Source organism: Artemia franciscana, chromosome 19 (assembly GCF_032884065.1).
Source record: "Artemia franciscana chromosome 19, ASM3288406v1, whole genome shotgun sequence".
Taxonomy (NCBI): domain Eukaryota; kingdom Metazoa; phylum Arthropoda; class Branchiopoda; order Anostraca; family Artemiidae; genus Artemia; species Artemia franciscana.
In genome coordinates, this window is record NC_088881.1 from 16,420,093 (window position 1) to 16,445,697 (window position 25,605).

A 25,605-nucleotide genomic window follows, 5' to 3' on the forward strand; every position below is an offset into this window, starting at 1 on the left:
TGGACTCGAACATTTTTTTTCTCCTTTTTTTTGATTTGTGCAAAACGAAATAACTTCTCCTAAAATCTAATCATCTCTCAACCTATACGATATTTTTGGTCCTTTTTTCTTTTTATTTGTTTTTTTATATTTTTATTTTTGACAGTTATATAAGACAGTGTTTGTATACTTTGTTGTTTTGTTTTGCCTTATTTTATTAATTTCAATGGTTGGATTATAGGGGCTTTATACTTTTCCTTTTTTTTCTTTTGCATAAATTGAATTTTATAATTTAAGTGACTTCTCAATCTAAAATATAAGCTTCTCGTCTTTCTAAGCCTTCTATTTTCATCTTCAATCAATTAACTGAGATACTATTTATTGATCTAGCTATTTTATTGTGCATTAGTTTTAGTCTTCCTGCATGATGTTTAGCTGTGATACAAAAATCATTTGCTATTTTTTAAAACAGTAAGTGGTTAAGAAAACTGTATAGTACAAATAGTCAAGAATTCTAAAGGATTTATAGAATAGTATGAAATGTATAGCCCTTCTGTATAGGAAAAATGAATGAATATTTGGGCTTCATCGTCCGGGAGCCAAATTCGAATCCTTAGTATTTAATGTTTTGTTATTGTTTTATTTAAATTAAACCCGTTTTCTTTTCTTAACTTTGCTTCCCTCTATACCCAGTTGAACCTAAAATATTTTATTATTTGTAATCATCTTCCCAGGTCCATACTTTCACGAGTGATTATAGTGAAATTTCTTTAAAATTAAGACTTTTAAAGAGATATTCAATTGGGGCTTTAATATTCTTGATTGTACGTGATTATTATATTTTGGGTAACTCATCTAATATGACTCACCCTCTTTGACACTGTCAAAAGAAGAAAAGTTTTTTCACATATGTATTTTTTTTATAATTTTTTTTCTAAAACTAACTCTTTTTTTCAATTAGGGGACCTCCAACTGTCCGCTTGGAACCTGAGAAGCAAACGGTCTCACAGGGTACTGCTTGCGAGATAAGGTGCTTTGCAACTGGTGACCCTACGCCGACAATAAGGTGGAGCAAAGTTAACGAGGAGATCTCTCCAAATATTCAGGTAGGATTTTTTCTTTTTTATGATTTTAAATATTTCTTTTTGCATTGAATAATGAGCTACAAAAAAAAAAGGTTTGGTGAGATAGAGAGCTGGAACTATCAAAAAAAAATATTCCCATTTTTTTTTAAATTCAGAATTGCGTTAAATATTATTCTTATTCTTTTAGGGAGCAATAAATTTGATTTTGTTAGAGTGAGGATTTTCATGTTGCTATACTTAAGTTTGGAATATTGGCTTTTCAGTTTACTATTTAGTCTCCCATTTTTTACTGTTGTCAAGCTGTGGAGCGGCTCAGGAGACATCTTAGCTGGACGGATAGACAGCTACCGTTTATCTTAAAGTACTGTGATATCAGATTAAATATTTTGATTTCTGTTCTTTTGAACAGATTGCACTCCAATAAGCTTTTTGTCGAAAGGGTTAGTTTGTGGGGCTAAAAAGAATTGCACAGTTGGGTGCAGTATTTAAACTTAATCGACTATTTTAAAGCATCTTTAAAAATATTATTAGGTTAAATACATTTGAAACTTCCTTATTTAGTGTTGCTTTTTTTCCCCCTTAAATACTCCCTATTTACTATTCTCCACGAAGACTTGGATTTTAAATACTGATTAATTTTTATTTCTATGGAAATGTAATATATGCTATAGCAATAAATTGTATTGGCCCGTTTGCCTACAGGATGCTTCTTTGTATTCCTTCCCTTGTTCTTGACTAAGAAAATCAAGCCTTGTGACAGCGTAGTGGATAAAGCCGCGCTTGGAAAGATGTCGGACTAAGGTTCAATCCCCCCTGATAAAAGAAATGACAGATATTAAAATAAGAGATGCCTTCTATTGCCACAGACTAAGACAATAAAACTAATCAAGATAAAATTAATTAGCTTTAAAATAGACCAAAATAAAGAAACAGATTAATAACTTTAGTTTTGTGGCAGGCACAAAAGAAAATCTGCATCTGCAACCATCAAATGTTTTTCAGATTAATGGTCCTCTCTTGAGAATACCTAATGCAAAGATAGATGATAGAGGTGTGTATGTATGCATGGCGGAAAATGATGGAGGAGTTACACAGGCTGCCGCAATTGTTGAGGTTGATAGACGGGAACCACCAACAGTCGAAATGTATCCTTCAGGTGTGTTGATCTTTAATGTTTAATTAAATACATGACACATATGTTTTTTTTTTGTTTTGGGTGTTTCATTAATCAAAAAATTGTTTAAGAAATAACTTTCTAGTACCCTCATAAAATTCTTTTCGATATGGTATAAGAACCATTAGATGATATTATTCTAGCGTGATTGCGCAAAAATAAATATTGAAGATCCTTATTGATGATATTTATTAACTGAACATAGTTAAATTGTTATCGATTTTTTTTCTGCCAATCTACTAGCTGTCCATTGGCTATTTTCATCGTTTCAGGGTTTTTAACTGTTTTACATAGTGCAAGTAGGAAGGTCATTTGACAAATGTTTAGCTGAACCAAGACAAATTTAAATAACTGGAAGTCACCTCTTTTCTTGTGGATACTTGTGGATAGTCATTTTCCCGATTTGACCATCTGGAGGGGATTGGGGGGCAGGTTAATTCGGAAAAAAAAGTATTTTTAGCTTACGAACGGGTGATGAGATGTTAATGAAATTTAATGTTTGGAAGAATATTGTGTCTCAGAGCTCTCATTTTAAATCCCGACAAGATCTGGTGACATTGGGGGGGAACCTTAAATCTTGGAAAATGCTTAGAGTAGAGGGATTGGGATGAAACTTGGTGGGAAAAATAATCAGAAGTCCTAGATACGTTACTGACATAACCGGAATCGATCAGCTCTGTTTGGGGGAGTTGGGAGGGGGAGGGTTAATTCTGAAAAATTAGAAAAAATTAGGTGTTTTTAACTTACGAGGGAGTGATCGGATCTGATTGAAATTTGAAGTTTGAAATCATATCGTGTCTCAGAGCTCTTATTTTAAATTCCGACTGGATCCGGTGGCATGGGGGGGGATGGAGGGGGGGCCTAAAATCTTGGAAAACGCTTAGAGTGGAGGGATCGGGATGAAACTTGGTGGTAAAAGTAAGCACAAGTCCTAGATACGTGATTTAAATAACCGGAATGGCTCCAATATCTTTGGGGGAGGGGGGATGGTCAGAGGAGTTATTTTTAAATCCAAGATAGGTGACTGACAGAACCGGACCGCATCCGCTCTCTTTGGTGGAGTTGGGGGGGGGAGTAATTTGGAAAAATTAGAAAAAATGAGGTATTTGTAACTTACGAAAGGGTGATCGTAAATGAAATTTCATATCTAGAAGGATCTCGTGCTTTAGAACTCTTATTTCAAGTCCCGACCAGATTCGGTGACATTAAAGGGAGTTGCAAGGGGAAACTGGAGATCTTGGAAAACGTGAAAATCGAGGCATCTTACGAATGGGTTGTCGGATCTTAATGAAACTTGATTCTTGAATCTTATGTCTCAGATGCTCCATTTTCAATTCAAATCTGATCCGGCGACAAAGAGGGTCGGAGGGGAGAAACAGAAATCTTGGAAAACGCTTAGAGCGGAGAGATCAGATGAAACTTGATGGGAAGAACAAGCACAAGTTATAGATATGAGATTGAAATAATTGGTACGGATCTGTTCTGTTTGGGGGAGCTGGGGGTTGTTAATTTGGAAAAATTAGAAAAATTGAGGTATTTTTAACTTAAGGACAGGTGACCAGATCTAAATGAAATTTGATATTTAGATCAGAGACTCATGTCTCAGAACTCTTATTTCAAATCCCGACCAGATCTGTTGATATTGGGGGGAGTTGGAGGGGAAAACCGGAAATCTTGGAAAACGCTTATAAATGTCGTAGATACGTGATTGACGTAACCGGACTGGATCCGCTCTCTTTGGGGGAGTTAGGTGGTTGGGTTCAGTGCTTTGGCGAGTTTGGTGCTTGTGGACGTGCCAGGACGGTGAAAATTGGTGGGCGTGTCAGGGAGCTGTACAAATTGACTTTATAAAGTCGTTTTCCCCGATTCGACCATCTGGGGGGCTGAAGGGAGAAGAAAAATTAGAAAAATTGAGGTATTTTTAAATTACAAGTGGGTGATCGGATCTTAATGAATTCTAAAATTCAGAAGGACCTCGTGACTCAGAGCTCTTATTTTAAATCCCAACCGGCATTAAGCCTCTGATTTTCCTTTAAAACAATTTATTAATTCTTAGAATTCTACTAGAGCTCATACCATATGAGCTCTTGGCTCTGGACAAGTCCCATATGAGCTCTTAGCTCTTGTCTAAATTTTAAATTCTAATTTTTTCTAAACTTCTTTTAATAATAAAGCTTTTCTAAATTTTCAAAGAAAACAAATGTGTCCCCTACACAAAAATATGTTTATAATTAGTAAAACTAAGGATTTAGCAACAAGAGTTTGATATTAAAGTGAGAGGGATTTAGAAAAATAGTTTCGAGACATTTGTTCCCCGAAGACGAGGGATTAACACTGAATTATTTGATTTTGACTATCATGGTTGCATTGGCAGATGGGGCCCTAAACTAAAGAACAAACTCTAAACCATAGTAACCGAATATTTAAAAACATATTTTGAAAAGAAACCATCAAGTAAGTAAGAATTGCTATTTGAAGCTGATTCAGGAATGGTAGCTGTCATTTCCGTTAATCTTAACGGTACAAATTCCTTGCAAAAAAAAAAGTTATGGAAATTTTGAAATACTATTTGAAAATGGTGTCGCCTACATACCCATGTTGAAGAAATGCCGCCCGTTTTGAACGAGTTTTAAAAAAACTATGTTCATTGAACGAGTTTTAAAAAACTATAATGTCTTCCAAGTAGGCTCTTGTATATGGTAAGGATTTCAAGATGCAATCTACTAGTCTTTGTAACGTTGCAGGCGTCCCTTTTAGTCCAAAAGGCATATACCTAAACTGGTATAACCCAAAAGGCGTCATAAAAACAGTGTCTGCTGAATCTTCTGGGTGCAACTCAAAACGGCCGCCCGTTTTGAGCAACAAGGAAAATGACTTTGAGTGGGAAGCATTGTGTACCTTTTTTTCTTGTTTATGAGCCCATTAAACGTTGTAAAACTAATTTCGTGTGATAAGCGTTTTTGAAAGATTTGCCGTTGAAACCAAGAATTACAAATCAGTTAAAGAGAGGGTCAATCAAATTCAGTTCTGTATGCTGGGTACTAGTTTAGCCATTGCAGTATCTTAGCTAATAGATTGGTTAAATTTATTTCATGAATACACTAAAAAATATTGCTATTCGACTACGTTGTAGTGCTACTTCATTGAAAATACTATGTAAAGGAGTTTACAAGCGAAAACATTGTTTTTGCACATAGCTCTGAGTAAAGCATCAATTTTTGTTCAGTTGTTTTCTCCAAGAGCAGCTTCAATCCTCCAAAAAGAATATTTGGATGTAGCCGCACATTTAACCTAAGAAAAGGAATTGAAAATCAAATATGATAATTTATGTTATAAACTGATCAAGATCAATCTGTTTATCACATATATGCGGATATCAGTTAAGAATTCTTTATTTTAATTTGAATGCAACTACATTTTCTTAATGCTCAAAATTAAAAATTGTGTTTGAGTTTTCACTAGTGCTATCTAGCATGCTCCCATGTTTTGGATTTTAAAGAAGAGACTAACTGTCAATGGGACACAAACATTTTTAATAGTCTTTAACTCTTAGATTGTTTGACATATGTTTATACATTAATGGCTTAAATCAAGTGTCACTATGTAATTACGCATCGCATTTTTCAGAGATTTCTTTTTTCTGTCTACATTTTCAAAAAGAAATGTTTCCATAGAACCTCTCCTGTGTAAAATTATGCAAATCTGTTCGTTTTGGACTTAGTTATTCGTAAAGATGCAGAATAATCACATCGTTGCTTTAATGATATTTTGAATTGTTTATTTTTCATTATCTTTTCATGTTACTAGAATATTGTATTTTAACATTTGTTATTATCATTTAAGGCCGACAGACAATTATCAATGGTGCCAGTGCAATATTCCAATGTCGAGTAACTCAAGGCATACCTACACCCGTGGTGAAATGGTCACGACAAGATGGCCGTCCTCTCTCTGTTGCAGTCGAAGAACTGCCAGGTGGAGTTATCAGGTAAGAAAACGCTGCACCATTGAATTGATGAAATTTGCCTTTAATTTAGATAAATTATGCAGATTGCGATGATATATTTAACGTTTCTTGACGCTTAAATCAGTAAAGCTGCTTTCACTCTAGCAGACTCCCGTCAAATGTTTCTACCCATTTCTACTTTAAGACTTTTTTCGTGCCCTCTTGGGATTACCCTTTAGGGTTATTATTCTTTGTTTTATCTAAGGGCTTTAATAGGCGTTGAAAGCTCACTTTTTCAGTTGTTTCTCTATTTTATTTTTGTGTTTCAAGTTCCAACGAGGCACCTGAGACAAATTTTTTAAACTGACATTTTTTTAATTTTAATTATCTATGTTTTTTGTATTACTCAGCTATCTGCGTTTTAATTATTATTTTTTAATATTCTTATGAAAACAAGAAAGGAAATAATAAATGAAGAGAGAAAAATCAAATAGGTGAAAAAATGAGGATTTTGCCACCCAGTAGCAAAATATCCAGATGAAAATCAAGCAAGTATTTCGACAAGGACCTCCGCCAAGTCGTCTTCAGTGCTACAAAAAAACATAAGAAAGAGGAAAAAAACAACAACAAAATGTAACCTTCTTAAGTGAACTCTACGAGAGGAGAAAAGACACACAAAAACATTTTATTTTTATGATTGTTGACATTTATATTTTTTTTATAATTGAGAATGCCATGAGATGCAAAAATTTTGCATTGCTAAGATTTCAGATCTGCTTTTTAACTTCGGCCTCAGTAGAGCAGTGTGGGAGGGAAAATTTCGTATGATCTTGGCAAAGCCAATATAATACTAGCAGACACACTGTAGCTTTTTGTAGCTTAATTATGTGATTTTAATACATCATTTTAATCTGAGCTCGGAAGCGTATTATGAATTTTCTAATTTTGGCAGCATTTGTGTAATCATTTTCCGACGCTTTTTATTTATATAGTACCGAGCCACGACACTCGGCACGCGGCAGGCTTCTATATATGAATTCTCACTATGGCTTGTTTTCTAAACGCAAATAATTTGAGCCTTTTCTTGATGTTATGACGTCCAAATGGACCTTAAATGAGAAGTAGTGCCTTTGTAAAGTTATGTTTTTTTTTATTGGACCTTTAACTTTTTACTCGGCTCGACTTTTGTCATTATGAAAGACATATCGCCAAACGTTTGTTTCTTTTAATTGTTTAGATGGTGGGGCAAAAACTTCTTTCTCTTCCGAAGATTTATCTACTCCAGGTTTTTGATTTTCAAAGATATGGTAGGCATTGATGACCTTATCCATGTCAAAATCCAAAAACCAATCATCATCGCTATCACTTTCAATTTCTTTGATTCGTTTTACCTCGGCCTGTCTTTTGTCATTATGAAGTACATATTACCAAACCTTTGTTTTTTTGTTCTTTTTGTTTTTTTACAAATGTATAGTAGGCATTGATGACCTTTTCCATGTCAAAATCCCAAACCCGATCACCATCGCTATCATTTTCAATTTGTTTGGTTCACTTTACCTCGGTTTGTCTTTCGTCATTATGAAGTACATATTGCCAAAACTTTTTTTTTAAATGTATGGTAGGCATTGATGACCTTTTCCATGTCAAAATCCCAAACCCAATCATCATTGCTATTATTTTTATTTTTGACACGTTTTGATTTTCGCTGTCCAGGTTGATTTTCATTGACTCACTTACATGTTCGGTATCACGTGTCTTCTAGCCGGGCATGTCTTAGCTCTTCATTTTCATTTTAGACTTCTTCACATGCTCAGTGTTGCATGTCTTCTAACTGCGCGTGTCTTTGCTCTTTATTTTTGTTTTTGACTTGCTCACATGCTTGGTGTCGCATATCTTCTAACGGCGAGTGTCTTTTCATTTTCATTTTTAACACGCCGCTGTTGTTCTTCTAATCGCGTGTGTACTTGCTCTTGATTTTAATTTTTAACTCGCTCACATGCTTGGTGTTGCATGTCTTTTAACCGCGTGTGTCTTTGCTCTTCATTTTCATTGTTGACACACCGCTGCTTTACTCCTAGCCGCGTGTGTGTTTGTTCTTGATTTTGATTTTCGATTCACTCACTTGCTCAGTGTTGGATGTGTTCTAACCACGTGTGTCTTTGCCTTTTATTTCCATTTTTGATACGCTCATATATATATATATATATATATATATATATATATATATATATATATATATATATATATATATATATATATATATATATATATATATATATATATATATATATATATATATATATATATATATATATATATATATATATATATATATATATATATATATATATATATATATATATATATATATATATACATATGTGTGTGTGTGTGTATAAAAATCCATAGGTTTTAGACAAAGTTTTCGTTAAAATTAACGTACAGTTTGATTATAGGCTTCCCTAAGCAAGCATTAATTGTCAAAATTTGGTAAGGCTACCAAAACACATCTTCAAAAAAATATTATGCGAAAATCAGGGGTGATTGAAGAACTTGTAATTGTGTTTCCGAATTCAACGTAAAAGTTCGGATATTAATTATATTTACTTTGTATTTTTATAAAATAATTTTTTGTCGGAATATCTTGACAATACTCTTCGTTCTAGGTTCAATTCAATTTTCAATTTTAGGTTCAATAGGGTAGCTGGTGACGAATCTGGGACTTACATCTGTACAGCTCAAAATGACGCTGGCTTTACAACTGCCACGGCTGTACTAGAAATTCAAAAAGTACCTTCTGTGACGATTACCCCATCTGGTTCATACAGGGTAACCAATGGCCAACGCGTTAGGCTTGAATGCCGTGCAGAGGGCGATCCCGTCCCTTTTGTTTCCTGGAGGAGGGTTAGAAGCGGATCTGTTGGGTAAGTTGTTTTCTACGCTAGTGGAAGGCAACCTACAAAGAAAAATTAAAGGCAAGAAAAATTAAAAAGGCAACCTTTAAGAAAAATACATAAATCACTCTGCTGATGTAGAATAATTAACTATTAAATATTAACTATTAAATAATTAAATATTTTAAATAATAAAATTAATATTAATTATAATTAAATAATTAAATTAAATATTTAAGTTATTAAATAATTAACTAATTAAATAATTAGAATAATAATCTATCTTACGCAGAAACAGCTAATTAACACTGACATTAGTGTTTTGTATTATTGATAAGCAAAATTGTTTTGCATTACACATTGCATTAGTTCCCCTTCCTTTCTATTCTAAGAGGTGCTTTTATCTTATAACATTGAATTAAAACTGCATTTTTTAATGATATGGCAAGTCTGTATGCCCTTATGAAATGTCGTGTAACATATTTTATTATTTTTACTATTATTCTTTATTTAAACTTTCTCGTTAAAATTTTTGAGGAATGAGTAGTAGAAGAAAAAAAATTCATATATTAAAAAGAATAAGCCCCTGGTCATAAGCCTCTTCCGAAGATAAAACGAGAAAAAAACATTTTTTTTTTCCTTTTCATATTAACCGTAGAATTACATTGAAGGCTGTCACGATACACCTAATATTTTCGTTTTTTATATAAAAAATTAAAAAAAACAAGTTTTTTTTCTGAAAGTAAAGAGCAACAGCAAAACTTAAAACGGACAGAAATTATTATGTGTATGAAGAGCATTGTCCCCTCCTCGACACCTCATTCTTTACGCTAAAGTTTTTTAACACTTTTAAAAAAGCTTCCTATTATTTTAATTGAACTTCAGGAGTGTTTCAGGAGTCTTTCTTAAAGAATTGGGACAAAATTAAAACTTTAGTGCTTAGAGTGAGGCGTCAAGGAGGGGGCAATCCCTTTCATACACCTTATAATTTCTGTTCGCTTTAATTTTTAATGCTGCTCCTTACTTCCAGTTGAAAAAACTTGTTTTTTTAAATTTAACTTTTAATCGTTTTTAAGTAATGCCAGGAAATTTGGCCCCACCTCAACAGAGAAATCCCCCTCCCCAAGAAATATCCTCTAGACAATTGAATCCCGGTGAAATTTACCGTGGACATTGCCCTTAACAACTCCTCGCGTAAAATTGAGACCGAAAAGAGCAAGAAAGACATTAAAAAATTATATAGGAATTCTGGAAAATTCCATTAAAGGTGAAATTCTCCCTTACAATATCACCCCCTGGAAACCTCTCCATAAAAATTCTCCCATGGAAAAGCCCTCAGCAAAAAATTAACCCCACCTAAAACGTATGCATACTTCACGATAACAAGTACTATTTGTAAAATCAATTTGTATAACTTAACACCCTTCCCCTGGGGCTGTGAGGGGAGGGGGAAGGAGTTATGGTCACGTGGGGGAGGAGCAGGGGAGTGGGCCAGGCTACCCTCCAATCTTTTTAGTCACCTAAAAAGGGCACTATAACTTTTAATTTTCGCTTGAATAAGCCTTTTCACGATATTCTAGGACCATGGGTCGATACAATTACCCATGGGATAGAAAAAAAAGAAGTGATCTTTCTTCTGGCAACAAATGAAAAAATTCATTTTGCGAATAGAAGCTTGAAACCACTACCGTTGGCTTTTCTGATACGTTGAATCTGATGGTGTGATTTTCATTAAGGTTCTAGTACATTTAGAGAGTGTTTGCCCTTTTTTCGAAAATCAGACAAATTTTCTCAGGCTCGTAGCCTTTAATCGGTAAGACTAAACTTAATAAAACTTATATATTTGAAATCAGCTTAATAAGTCGATTCTTTTGATATATCTATTGGTATCAAAATTCCGTTTTTTTAGAGTTTCGGTTACTATTGAGCCGGATCGCTCCTTACTTACAGTTTGTTAATACGAACTGTTTGATTATTGGTGTTATTGGTCTATTCAGTTTTATTCTAAGTTGAGTTTAATTCGCTTATGAATGCTTTTAAATCTTTTTTCTGTTTAATTAGATTCATTTTATCCTTTGAAGTTTATTGTTAATTTCTCTGCATTGTCATCTGGTCAAATTTTTTTTTCTCAATTGTGACACTAGGCGCCTATTTTTCTTTCTTTTTTCTTGTTGCGAAAACATTACACGCCTACAGACATTACTAACAAAAACAAACTTGTTACAGAAAAAATCATTTTAGGACCCTTGATTAGCTGATTCTTGGAAGTTGCTGTAGTTGATTGGTTTGTTGTCAACTACACCTGAAATTGCCTGTAGTTGGTAAAAATAAAAAGAATTTTTGAAAAAGGACCTTCTTTTGAACTATACCCCTGACCTCTCTTGAAATTTGTTCGATTGCCCTGGTTAGTAAAATGTCAGCCTTGGGCCTAAGGCCCTGAATCTTGTCATGAAAAACAAAATATTATTTGTTTTTTTAATGCTCACAATCTAACGTCTATAGGAACAAAAATCCACCGGGATTTAGACTGATATTTGAGGGCATGTGTTATCTAACGAATACTTCAGACTGAGTTTTATCTTGCTCTTCATATATTTTTTTTTAAATAGTGAGGGTGACTCAGTGGTCAGCGAAACGAGTTTCTTTTCAACTTACGAAATTGCCTCCGTGACATCATCAGATGAAGGTGTTTATTCCTGTATTGCTAAAAACGCTGCTGGTGTTTCAGAAGAAAGGCTGCAGCTCATTGTAGAGAGCTCTATACCCATCCGAGATCCAAATGAAAATCTTGTAATTCCAAGAGTCCCAAGAGGGGAAACTTTCATAGTTCCTATTGGTAACAACGCAGCACTTACCTGTGCTCAAACTGCCCTGGGTAAGTAGCATTCTCTCTCTGAAAATAAATAATTATTGATTTCAAGATAAACAAAGACAGTAAAAAAAATCACAAAATTAGGAAAGAACTACATCGTTTATTAATATCGTTGCAAACATATGCTGAATGAGTGGTGCTAGATTAGTTAGTTGAATCATTCATTACTTGAATTATTTCATATATGGAGTTCTTTTTTTGCGATATAATCATAAAATCATATGATGATATTGGTCTAGATTTTAATTGAAGTGAAAGTGAAGTGTTGCTATTTAATTGGAAAAATTCTAAGCATACCTCATCAATACGACTGGGAAATCATGGGAGCCTTCACAATTCATTACTTACCCTGGTTTACCCATAGGTGACAACTTGAAATCTACTCGTTCGCTGCTAGTAAAACATATAAACAAGAAAATCCGAACAAGTTATGCTGGTATCGTTTCTACTAAATTAAATTTAAATCGTTATCTACTAGGTCGTCTATTTACCTCTGTATGCTTACCACATGTTCTTTATTCGGCACCATTTTGGAAGCTATTACGAGAAAAGGATCAAATAGAAATTCGCTCTACCTATTTCCGTTATGCCAAATCCCTACTCCAGCTCCCAATTTGGACCAGAAATAGTAGGATATTCTGCAATATAGGGTACCTGACGACCCATCCGTAGCTGTTGAATCAGCCATTACCAATTCTGAAAAATAGGTGATTACGATAGAACACGAATGGCAATCTTTACTTACGTAGATTCGTTTTTATGTGGTTTTTTTATGTGTGTGTATATAAGTTATTTTGTTTAGTTCATTCAGGTTTTTTGCAATGTGTTAATATTTGTGATTTGGTAAAATTTATCATATTTAGTTTACCTATTGTTGCTAAAAAGAGGGATATATTAACAGGATAAGCTTGTATTGGTGTTACTTGGTTGTTTTACAATTGCTGGTTGTTTTTTTTTTTTTTTTTTTTTTTGTTTTTTTTTTCATAGGCATGTATTTTGGGGGTGATACCTGACACGGAGATGCCATGGATATTCTGTGGTAGCCACAACACTTGACTGGGTAGAGAATTTAATGTGGCGAAACCGTATAGGCAAGTGTATTCTCCTGATGAGCCCTTGTGTTGGGTTGTTGCCTCTGAATTATTTGTCTTTATTGTTTCTATTGTTCGGTAATTGACGACATGACTGCCTGTCCATGGATTATTCTTTATGGTTGATTGTGTATGGCTATGCTGTTTGACCTATGTGATTGTATGGATGAGTAGGGTTAAGGCCTCATTCAAGTGCTGGTCTATATTAGTCACTAATTTAGGAAAACAGTCTTCCTTTTCTCCTTCTGTCTCTTTCATGTGTGTGTTTTTTTTTTTTTATGTGTTTGTGCTGTTGCATTGGTGATTTCTCTTTTCATGATACACAATGACGCCTCTTAAAATTAAACTGAAAAAAACTTTCCAAAAAAAAAAAGTTAAAAGTCATACTAAACCAAAGATGAGCAAAAATGCAGTTGAATAATATTTTAGGCGTAAAAATAGTATAAACCACCATGAATAAATAAATGAAACCAAAATCGAACAGAAACTACAAAATTTAGCCAGGTCAAACTCGAAACCAGCAGAAATTAAGAGGAGTAAGGTTGTAGTTTCCTCTTGTCTTCTAAAGACCAAAACATAATTTTCACTTTACTGAAAACAATCCTTATTTCAATCCATGTGTTTTTATTTTTCATATTATAAAAAAAAATCATAGCCAAGATTATTGACAAAACAAATGAACATGGATTGACGATATAATATATATATATATATATATATATATATATATATATATATATATATATATATATATATATATATATATATATATATATATATATATATATATATATATCTGAAATTCATTCCTGAAAGTTTATTAATTTGTATTGAATAAAATTAAAAAAGAGGAAACTTTAAAAATATATTTTGTTTTCAGTAAAGTACAAATTATGTTCAGTTCTTTACAAGACATGGGGGTGTCAGCCCTATCATTCTTAGGTTCTGCTCGTTCTGAGTTTGACTAGTTTATTCATTGTAATTTTGTTCGTTTTGGGTGTTATTTATTAGCTAAGAAAAGATCATTCTTAGGTTCTGCTCGTTCTGAGTTTGACTAGTTTATTCATTGTAATTTCTGTTCGTTTTGGGTGTTATTTATTAGCTAAGAAAATATTATTTTAAATCTTTTCGATTTTTCTCTTTAAGTATCCTGGTTTTGGTTTACAATTTTAAGTTTTATAACGACCTTTTACAATAGTTGTTCTGTAATGCTGTAGATTAATGGGTACGTGGAAAAATATACAAATGTATTGGTTAAAAATCTGCTTGATGTGTGGGGCTCCAGCATAACATCCCTACCTGTTACTGGGATATTGCAGATACGTTTTTTTAAGAACCTGGATACAGATAGTATCTTTTGGTTTAGTTTTGCATAATCTCAACTTTAATGGAAAAGTAAAACTTTATACCTTATTCAGTTCCTCAGACATTGCATCTATGTTTTTTCCGACCTGGAAACGCTTCAACCCTTTTAGTTTAGCTCCATAGGAGCAGCAGAAGTAAAAAAGTATAAAAGTTTCGACTTAATACTCTAATTGACAACTATCATGCGCACAGTGCCTTTTTCTTTAGTTTTAAACCAACGCAAACTTTTACTGAAAGTTTCTATTTTATACCCTATTCCAGTGCTAGGAAAACCCGCCTATGTCATTTCGACCACCTGGATGCATATATACTATTTTTATTTAGTCATTGCTAGCAGTAATGGTAACAGCAGTAGAAATAGAAATGGAAGCAATACAAATGTGGCAGCAGTATTGGTAGCCTTGGATATTTCAGCTTAATATCATAAGGTTTGCTTTTTGCTGGAACATTGTTAATACAAATCCTTTGATAATCCACATGTGCATAGTGTGGTCTGATTCAGTTCAGGATCACCCTCAAAATACACTGAAAGCTTCACCCTAGTTCTCTAAGTATGTATTTATATATTGCTGATCGGTCATTTCGACTGTTTGCATGTATAAAGTGTCTAGATCAATATCCCCACCTCACCCCTGATAGTTTCAACTTATCAACTTAATACTTTAAGCCGTTTCTTAGGTACACCTTTTTGAAAACTTGCCCGCAAAAAGTGTGTTTTGATATAGTCTCAAGTCCTAACAATCCCTCAAACATTTACCTTAATACTGTTAGCCCTAGTAATAGTAGTACTAATAGCAGTAGTAGTACTATTGCTAGTAGTCGTATTATTAGTGTCCCATAGTACATTTTTATTAGTTCAACATTCCCTTCAACATGCACTGAAAGCTTCAACCTAATGCTCTGAGCCGTTCCTGATATATATTCCTGATACGCCCTTTTGACAGCTTACATACACACAGCTTGTTTCAGTGTAATTCAACATATCCCTCAACATTTCCCGAAAATGTCTCCTTATTACCCTTAGCCTTAAGAAAAGTAATATTAGTAGCAGTTGAAGTAGTAGTAGAAGTATGTATATAGTACCATATAGAGAAGGGAGGGTTTAAGCTTTAGGTAAGGTTTTTTCTGGAGGGCAATTTATTGGCAAATTATGTCGGTATCGTATCGGTACAGTACCGATATATCGGTATCGGACCCCGAAAAATCTTATCGATTGGGGCCTAATTGATATCCCCAGAGACCTTTTAACTATTTATAAGAAAATGTTTATCCCAAGTTTTGATTGGATGTCTTTGGGCGGAAAAGGTGTGTGGGAAGGAGGCTGGTTGTCTTCTAATCAGTTTTGACTCTTAAAAAGGGCACTGGAACTTGTAATTTCCCAATTGAACGAGCTCCTTCCGAAGTTTCTGCGACAAATGCTTCCATATGAAGTGCCTTGATAAAAAAAAAGTTTACATTGAGCCCGCTTCACTTTTTATTTAGACAGCACTGTTGCGCTATCTATGCTATTAAAATTACCTGCCTGAAGATCCCAAAGGGATCTCATTAAAAAGTTGGTTTTAAAGGAAATATTTTGCCTTGATGGGAATTTCTTTGTTTCTTTTACGTCCTGTAGTTACGCCCCTTTCATAGATATTAGAGCAAAGTTACTCTTGCTTAAGGATATCGTTAGAACCGTAAAATTCGGGGAACGACTGATGTCCCTTCCCTTCTAAAAAAAAGGATATCAAGGTCTTAGCGTTATATCTCGGAATTTCTCTTTTTTGAGCCCTGAATCCCCCAAAATTAGCTATTTCGTACGAATATCATAGTAAGGTGTAGTTCTTCGATCGAAAAAGGATTTTGGGAATGTCAAAAATTAATAGAGTGAGTGCATGGTATAACGTTCTCACTTATCCCGATTGTTACATCTGTTAGCTTGACTTTTCAAAATATATTTCAGAAGGTTCCCGAGGTATCACCATAGAATGGTCTCGAGCTGACGGTGGAGCAATGCCAATTAACTACTACGTTCGTGATAGAACTCTCTATATAACGGAAGTAGAACCTGAAGCATCCGGTGACTATCTCTGTGAAGGTATCAATAGTGCTGGTGCTGTCGTGTTTTCTGATAGAGCACGGCTTGATGTTATCGGTAAGTTTGAGTTCTAAGCTCATTAAAAACAATCATGCAATTCTTATCTAAAAAAATGTGATTCCTTACTATGAAGTAACTTTCTATAACAGAAAAAAATGTTTTTACTCTGCTCTGCAAAGAAAAAGTGGCTTTAGTAAATAATTTTATATTTCTATGCATACTTCTATTAAATCACGCTCATGATTTGGGTATCCCAGATGAAAACGTTAACAAAATAAATGATTTTTCGAAGGTTTGGAGAGTTCAGGCTGCAAAAAAGCGGTTTGAAAATCAATGTTAAGAAGCCTAAGTTGCTTAGACTGAGAAGAAGTGAAGGTGAAGAGGTGATGTCCGGTAACAAGAAAATCGTTCAACTGGATAGCTTTGTTCACCTTAATATGATTATTAATAAAGACGATGGATGCACTGAAGATTTTACAAGTAAAAAAAAAATGTTTTCTCAGAGTTGAAATAAATTTTGAAGAATAAGAAGATAAGTCTGCAAACCAAGATTAGAATATTGAAAGCTACTGTGGCGATTGTGATCAAGTATGGTACTAAAACGTATGGATTCCGAAAGATGAAGGACAATTGGCTACATGATTTCAAAATGAATTTCCAACGGATGCTTTTGGGTACCTGTCTAACTGACCGTATTTCAATAGTCAACTGTACGAAAATTGTGGTTCTATCCCGCTTTCTGAGGCTATAATGAGGGAAAGGTTGAAATGGCTAGGACACACTATGCGGATGAAGTATAGCAAATTACCTAAAATTGTTGTTTCAGGCAAACCATCTAGGGCCAAACAAAAGCGGATCGTCCCTAATTGGGGCGGAAAGTGGTCGTCAGGAAGGATTTAAGGGAAATCGGAACTTCTTGGGAGGATGTAATCAGAGAGGCTTTGAATAGTTTGGGAAGGGGGTATGAGCCCTCCAAGCTGTCGTCCTCAGTTGGCTTGGTGCTGCAGTGAGCTATTATTATTATTATTGATTGTAGTAGTGGCACTTGTGATTATACTACCCTCCATTGAAAGAGACGCTTATAGGCTCGAGCAACTTTTGTAGCGTGGCAGATGTTTTCGATTCTAAAGTTGAATCAAGTAGCTCATGCTATTCATTTTGTTTGTTGCGCGTCCATTCTATCTTTTCTTTTACTTTTTGTGCTTTATCTCTCTCCGCTTTTGTTTTTAACATGTAAATTTTAGCTCTTAAAGTCTTACTTTTTTATGCACTCCAAGGAAACCGCTGTGCATCTTTAAAAGCAGGTAAATCTTCTTATTATCATAATTTTAACTTTAAAATCTGGTTTGGCAGCTTAGTCTATTATACCGATAGAAATAATACCGTTCCTGGTATTACCGTTAATCTGGCTTTTGTTAGTCTGGCTTAACGTTAAATACCGTTAATCTGGTTTGGCAGCTTCGTCTATTATACCGATAGAAATAATACCATTCCCGGTATTACCGTTAATCTGGCTTTTGTTAATCTGGCTTAACGTTAAATACTGGTAATCTGGTTTGGCAGCTTAGTCTTTCATACCGATATAAATAATTCCGTTCCTTAAAGTGCTTTCTCAGTGTACATTACTATTTGTCCTCTGTCGTTTGACAAACATGTTGGTACACTGCTTCCTCTATTACCTTAAGGAGGAAACGGCTTTAGGAGAGGACGTTTACTCTTTGGAAGGGTATTTGAAAATGGTTATCTTATATGGTGTACTCTTGTAAAGAGCTATGTTCCGGAAAAGGCTAACCTGTCTAAGGCATATTCAAGTTTGTGCGGATAAACAAAAACGAAGTGATAAAATTGGACCGGCGGAAAATAATTTTTTTTTCTTTTTTGTGTGTATCTGGCGCTACGTATCAAGAAAAAAACAGGAATGACTTAAAGTACATGTCCCTAATGATAGCATTTTGAGTTCGAAAAAGACTGTGTGGGATTTGACGACGCAGCTTGAATGGAAACCTAAAAAAAAGACCATAGTTAGTATTTTCTGAATTTTTGATATAAGGATAGAAATTTTCCCAACCTTATTTTGCTAAAGAGCAAATGGGAAAGTTTCAGCTTTACCTGAAAACCCTTTTCAACAGTCTTCACCTTTGATTATTTTCTGTAATTTCCCCAATTAACTGCAAGTAAATTTGAATTTTCCACTAAGTCTTTTAATGTCTTGGAGAACTCTAGTTTCATAAAGATTCGTAAATGCCATCTTCTGCTATTTTGAACGATCATTAATGACTTAAAATGTCATTCTTTATGGTAACTATCACTCTGTAAAATAGTTTGTGGCTCACAAGAGCTACAGCTGGAAAGTAGGGGGGGGGGGTATAGTAAATGAACATAAATTTATGCTTTAGATGCAAAAACTGCAAGTGTTTTGTATAATATTACCGTTGTTAGTTTCTTTCACCCGAAATTCCACAAAAAAAACATAGTATATTGCTCTGTAACTTCTTAAGTCAGGTTCTGTAAGTAAGTTTCTGTTTTATCAATGAATCGAAGTGTTCAGCGTTGACTTTTGACCAGTATTCCATGGATTTGCTAAGCATATTGGCCCATGTGACCAGTGCAATATTATCAGCCACTTCCAATCCATTATGAAGTTTAAGAAAGATAAGAATCAGTTTAAAAATGGTAATGCGTCTTGAGCAATCATCTTAAAATTCATTTGCATTGATCTGATATTTGTTTTATTCCCATGTATATCATAGATTCTAATTACTATATTATTTGAATACTCAACATTGGGTATTGGTATGGTTCATTGTTTTCGTATTATTCAGTTTTTGGTTTCCAAAACTACTAATACTATTTTACATTTGACTGCTTATTTGAAAGTAATTTTATTTGTATCATAAGATATTTTGAGCAGGATTTTCATTTCATTTTTGCATTCTTGCTGCAGGACCTTCAGGTAAGGATTCTTTTCTTTCTATCTAAAAATATACTAGCTTTTAAAATTAGTGACAGTAGCACAGGCGCCATTTAGGCCAAATCTTGGGGTGGGCATGGGGCATTTGACAGAACTTGAAACTTTTGTGATGAATCTAACCTAATTTCAAAGTTTGCAATGATTAATAGCAAATAGCGTAATTACCCCAAGGGTCGTCAGGTAATTTCGCTCTTTGGCTAATAGGCGTGCAGTTAATTCAAATCATTTGAGCAGAATGGATTATGTTGGACATAATGGATAATTATGGCCGGAAAAGGGCCCTTCGTGGTGGAAGCTTGGGCCCCCTGGAAAATCTGGGGTGGGCATTTGCCCACCCCTGACCCAAATGGCGCCTCTGGACAGTAGCTAGGTCATAAGAGAAATAATAATGAACTGAGTTTACAATCCGATTTTTAATTTCAAAAGAACAATATGTTTTGTTATTTCAAATCTTTCATCTCGGTATAATCTGGTTTGGAATATTTTTTTTAAACCTTACATTAAAATTTTTAAGCAGAAAATAATCCAAAAGTGATATTTTGCAGGTCAAAGAAAGCAAACATTATACGAATGAAATGCTATTTTTTCTGCTTATGCCAAAAGACGAGAAAAAGGTAGTTAAAAATATTCTCTTGAACCTATTATTAGCAAACTGCAACCAATTAAAGGCAAACTACGTTCAAATTATTACTTAAAATGAAAAGCTTTCTGCATAAATTGATCGTTTCTGCTGGTAAGTCTATTGTAAGCCTTTGGAAGTATAAGGGTTTCTAATAATCAACTAATGAAACTTTTGATTAAAAAGGCATTAAATTATGCTGTCGAAAGTTAAAAGTGGGTAAAAAGCACATTTTGTAATTTCTAGGTATTTCCCGTTATCCTGTTAAATATAATAAGTGGTATTGCAAATCATCTATACAAAGGTATTATCAAAGCTATGAAGTGAAATATCACATAACTAAAGTTTGCTGAGTTATATCCTAGGATACCTGCGACAAGATCCAGTGAAGTGTTGCAGAGGCTTGGACCCATGTTTCTCAGTTGTGGAACATAACATGCTACTATTACTTCTGGAGAAAACCCTTATGTTCTGTTTTATGGTTGTCTTGCAATTGGACAACTTCAAAAATATATTTGATGTGCGTAAAACTGAAATAAAGTGCATGTATTGAACACTCCTTTTTATGGACCTTTGTATCCATAAGGCTTTTGTTTTGGTGTCCTACGTGATGACCCTAGGCGATTTCCAGCCGTTATAGACGATCCTTGACTCGGTCAGCTTATTGGCAGTGGGATATATCTTAATTAAAAAACTTAAGACTTATTTTTAAACTTAATTACGATATTAACTGTTAATTCTGGCTAAGTTTAGTCGAAATCTGACAACCCTTTTAATAAAAGACCTGATGACTATAATTTAGGTGCCCCTCATCCCTTTCCTCACATTGGTCAAATAGCTTCTCATCAAGTTTGATTAATATTGGACAGCCTCTTTTTGGCAATATCCTATGACAACAAATTGGGGGTTGTATCTCCCTACAGAGGGGGGATCAGACAAGGACCCCAAAAGAGAATACTACAAAATCATAATTTTTTTCTCCTTCTATGTTTTTTTTTGTTTTTCTTGGAGTTTTTAAACTGGAATATGATGTATTACTTTTTTATTCCTGTTCTTAACGTATTAATGAAATATATTTTTTCCTCCCGTTTAATTTGAGAGAGTGGATGAAATACCAAAGTTTCTAGAAGTCTTCTTTTTGCTTCTCTGCATTTTATTAACAGTTGGGTGGCAATTTAAAATTTATGTTTCAATAGTATTTTTTAAGTTTTGGTAATTAATCTTCATTTAAAATATACAATACCTTGTAAAATATATTTTTTGCAGCTCCTCCCAAAATATCAATTCAACCAATCAGACAAGTTGTAAGGCCTGGTGATCAAGTAAATGTGTATTGTACAGCAACAGGAGACGATCCAATTACGATATCTTGGAAAAAACTTAACGGCCAACTACCTCAATCAGTTGTTATCAGTGGAGGACTACTACAGGTAAAACTAAAGACTATAAGAAAGAATTAGAGAAACTAGTCGAGTTCACCTCCAAGAAAAACAAGTAAACAGAACCATTTAGCATTACCAGACACAATTATAAAAACCTAAAATTAATATTTTAGTACATACCTTGTTTTTCTTTTCTTTTTTCACTTTTGCTCTGCATTGAGATGAAATTAAAAGAGCCACTTTTGACAAAAGGGCACAATAGTTATATTTATTTTCATTTTTTTTATAAGGTTAGTCCCACTGTTTATAAGGTTAGTCCCACTGTTCCTTTTTAAACAAATAGACATACTATATTCCGGTAAAACAGTTTTAACGACCCAGTTTTTCAACAGGATATAAAATGACCTTATTTCTGTAATAGCATCTATTAACGTCAACAGAATTTAATGTTGACCTGTTGACGTCAACAGAATATTAACGTCAACAGGAACGTCAAAAGAACATGTAAAAATAAAGGAAGAAGAAGATGAAACTCAATATCAGCTATGTCAATTAGGGGGGAAAGAGGCCAGGGATTTGCCCCTCTCTAGATATTACAAAAATACCTTTTTTGGGTGTTGTCAGTGAATAATTCCTTTTTTTTTATTGAAAAATTGCAAGAAATGATAGAATTACCCCCATAGATTTACAAAAATAAACTTACCCATAGATTTACAAAAATAAAGAAAGCTGAAAGCTGAAGAAAGCTGATTCTGTGAAGGGTAGAGAGTCTGTACTCCCCGAATGGGCTGTGTCACTTGCAGTTTACTGAGCCATCATGTTGAGTAAATACCTCATCACCTATTCTGTTCTACGACACAAAAAATTGCCTTTTTTGAAAATTATTAACTTTAAACTGTTACTTTTTATTCAAGATCATGTACCCCTTTACACGTGTCAAAACCAATAATCTTCATTTTCTCTTACATCACCGGCTACTAATATTGTATGTTCTTTTCATTCCATTAAATGAAACAACTTTGTTATTTTAGTTCCGAAGCATTGAAGTTACTGATGCTGGGAAGTATAATTGTACGGCACAAAATCCTGCAGGAACTACAAAAGCTACTGCAGAAGTATTCGTAAACGGTAAGTATCTTTTGGACTTTCTAGTAACTTTTAATATCTTGAAGATTTCTTTTCTCAGAAAGCCTCTTAGCCGTTTTCAAAAAGTACAGAGACACTTCAATAAATTGTAATAAATAAAATAAAACATTGGAAAAAGAATATAATTTAAAAAAATGAAGTGCGTACAACCAGAGATACACTAATCGTTTAAACATATACAAGTAAACTGATTGTAATGACGAACTTGTTTTGAAATCCATAATAATAATAATAAGATTTTTTTGCGTTAAACGCCCAAGAACTATGGCAATACATAACAGAAAAGAGAATTCACTTCTAAATAATTAATATCACGTAAACGAAAAAAAAAATACAAATCGCGAAAATCTATGTTTATGTTCCATTGCCAGCCTGAGAAATTGTCTTAAATTATTAACACTTTCAAAAAATTAATCACTTATTACATTCTCCAGCAATCTCTCATCTGACCTACACTATCCCTACGCTTCTTTTTGAAACTCACTCAGTTCTTCACATTCACAGGTTCACATGACCCACGATCTCATATGATCTACACTATCCATACACTTCTTTTCGCAATTCACTCAATTCTTCACATTCACACAACCCATGCTCTAGTCTATACTTCCACACATCGGGAAAAGGTAAGGACCCTCTTACCCTTTCTGCCTCCCTAAGTCCTTCCTTCCTACCCAAAGTTGTAAATGATGTCCCTCAATTCAATAACATACTCCAATTCCTCCTTTTCTGAGTCCAACTTAAATAACACCCCTTGGCTCCATTGCTGCCGCGTAGAGGTGGAAAAAGTACGAGCTGGGAAAGTCCTTTTTCATCCTTAAGTATCCCCTAAGTTCTGATTTACGCATAATATTTTGTTTTAGGTCGAGAATTGAAACTTAGTATATTCCCCTTCGTGTAAGACATTTGGTGTTAGCGATTTTTGTCTAGTGAACATGAACTTCTAATCTCCATTAGTTTGACTCGTTTATTTATTATTGACTAAAAGTGAGAAGGAACACGGTTTTTCTTTTCTAACTGTATTAGCGTTTATAGCTAAATTAAATATCTATGACGATTGTTTGGTGAGATCAGTTGAAGAAAATCAGTTTTTCGACTTTTATTTTATTTTATATTAATAGACTTTTTTGTTTCTCTCAGTTTTTTCTTAGTATATTTGGCCGTTTTGTACCTATTGAAGTGAAAAATAGAAAATTGTCGAACTTTAAATTAGAACCAGAAGTCCTAAATTGGACTTCTCTTAAGGAGACTTAAAGGACTCTCTTAAATGTCTGCATTTTTTCACTTTTTGTAAAACCTGTGCATAATGTTTTTTGTTCCAGGGTTCAAAAGGAGCATATGTTCAAAAAGAAATAAATAAACCAATTAATTTAATACGTCAAAGACTTACCTTATGCAGTCTTTCTCAATGCCAAATTGGAGCCAGAATTTTCAATAACACACGTAAATTTTTAGGGAATTTTGATTATGTTATTCCAAGCACAAGAAAGAGTGTAATAATGAAATTTTTGAACCTTGTTGTTGCCGGGAAATTTATATTTCAAATTTAAGAAAGTGAATTGCTAAAAAAAAGTTAATCAGCTGTTAATCAAAACTGGAAATACAACAGAAAACCTTAGTATATCTTGATTCCTTAAATCTTTGGATGATATTACTAAATAGGAAAAGTATTTATCTTGGAGCCTCTTGTGCCTACAGAGGCACCTAGGGCATCAACAAGGAGTCCCAGTCTTTTGGATATCCTGCTGTCGCCAGCACATCTTCTCACTCGTGTTGTAGGAATTCGTAAAGAGAGCAGAGATGTGACAGATAAGTGAGGTATAGGGTGTTATTCGGGTGATCCCCCTTCTTCTAGATCCTGCTGGTTGTCACTGAAAGATCACTAGGGAAGTTTTAATGTCTACATTCTTACAACATGACCTAGGTATTGCCCTCGACGTTGGCAAATGATATTTGTAATGAGTGGCTGGTTTGTCTTCTTTTGGATCTCAACGTTTGAGACTCGATCTTTCCAGTGTACATTTAGGATCTTCTGGAGACATGTTTTTCTAAAGGCCAGGATCCGACGCTCTTACCCTCCATTAATATACCATGATTCGACTGTCTACGTCAGAATCTACAATTGCTGTTGAAGGGTCTGAGTTTAATGCTGAGTCATCCTGTTGGAAGGTTCACTTAATTGGACTATACTGGACGCTACTTCTTCCTGCAAAGTGCCGGAGTTCAAAACTATGATTCTCATGTCTTTGAGTTTGACCATTTGTTTCATTTCCCCATGCATTTGGTTTTGTTCACGTTGGTTTTGAGCCCAGTGTGTTTTGCCTTGATGCTGATTTTCTTAAGGATTTGTTGTAGGTTTTCCTAGCAATGCTCATGAATAGTAATGTCGTGGGTGAAGTCAACATCATTTAGATTTTTTTTTCAAAGTTTAGATCGTTTTACTCAGATCGATTACTCAGTGAATTCTTGGAGGGTGAATGTAGGGCTGCACAAGAGCGGTTAGTTATGAAGCCATGTTGTTCTTCAACACAAGTTTAAATATGTTTATCTTCAAAGCATATTTGGTATTCTATTTCTAAGGTAAGCTGATCGGACATTTGGTTTTGAACCTTTTTCATCAATTGTGGGATTGGAAAAACAAGGGCCGGCTTAAGTTTTTAGTCCTATTTGTTTGCCTATTATCTTCATCTGGCTATTTTTTGTAAGCAAAACTGATAAATGATTTTCCAGTTACATAATAGGCTCCACTTTAACTTCCCCTCCTCATACGGAATCATTTCAAACATCCAGTTGCGTTTTTTCCCTTTTTTTAATTACAGTTATCTTATGCAAACTGAAATGCATTGAACTATATCGCTTAAAACTTGTTATTTCCAATGGCACATTCAATCAAAACCACTTAAGAAGTATTTTTATTTTTATTTAAGAATTGACGACGCTTCTTGACTACTATGGTCCCTGCGTCGGCCCTGCAGTGCATTCCTGCAGCGTGATTCGATCTCTG

The 25,605-nt window shown here is 34.2% G+C and overlaps 1 protein-coding gene across 19 annotated transcripts in view; it reads left to right on the forward strand.

Annotated features, from left to right (window-relative positions):
- LOC136039341 (basement membrane-specific heparan sulfate proteoglycan core protein-like) overlaps positions 1–25,605 on the forward strand; it is a 392,752-nt gene that overhangs the window by 303,060 nt on the left and 64,087 nt on the right. For all 19 annotated transcript variants that reach the window (XM_065722975.1, XM_065722972.1, XM_065722979.1 and 16 more), the window contains 8 exons: positions 941–1,085; positions 2,067–2,220; positions 6,082–6,226; positions 8,875–9,108; positions 11,688–11,953; positions 16,349–16,540; positions 21,340–21,503; positions 22,487–22,583. In XM_065722975.1, coding sequence (XP_065579047.1) covers positions 941–1,085; positions 2,067–2,220; positions 6,082–6,226; positions 8,875–9,108; positions 11,688–11,953; positions 16,349–16,540; positions 21,340–21,503; positions 22,487–22,583 — 1,397 coding nt within the window. The remainder of the gene's footprint in view (positions 1–940; positions 1,086–2,066; positions 2,221–6,081; positions 6,227–8,874; positions 9,109–11,687; positions 11,954–16,348; positions 16,541–21,339; positions 21,504–22,486; positions 22,584–25,605) is intronic.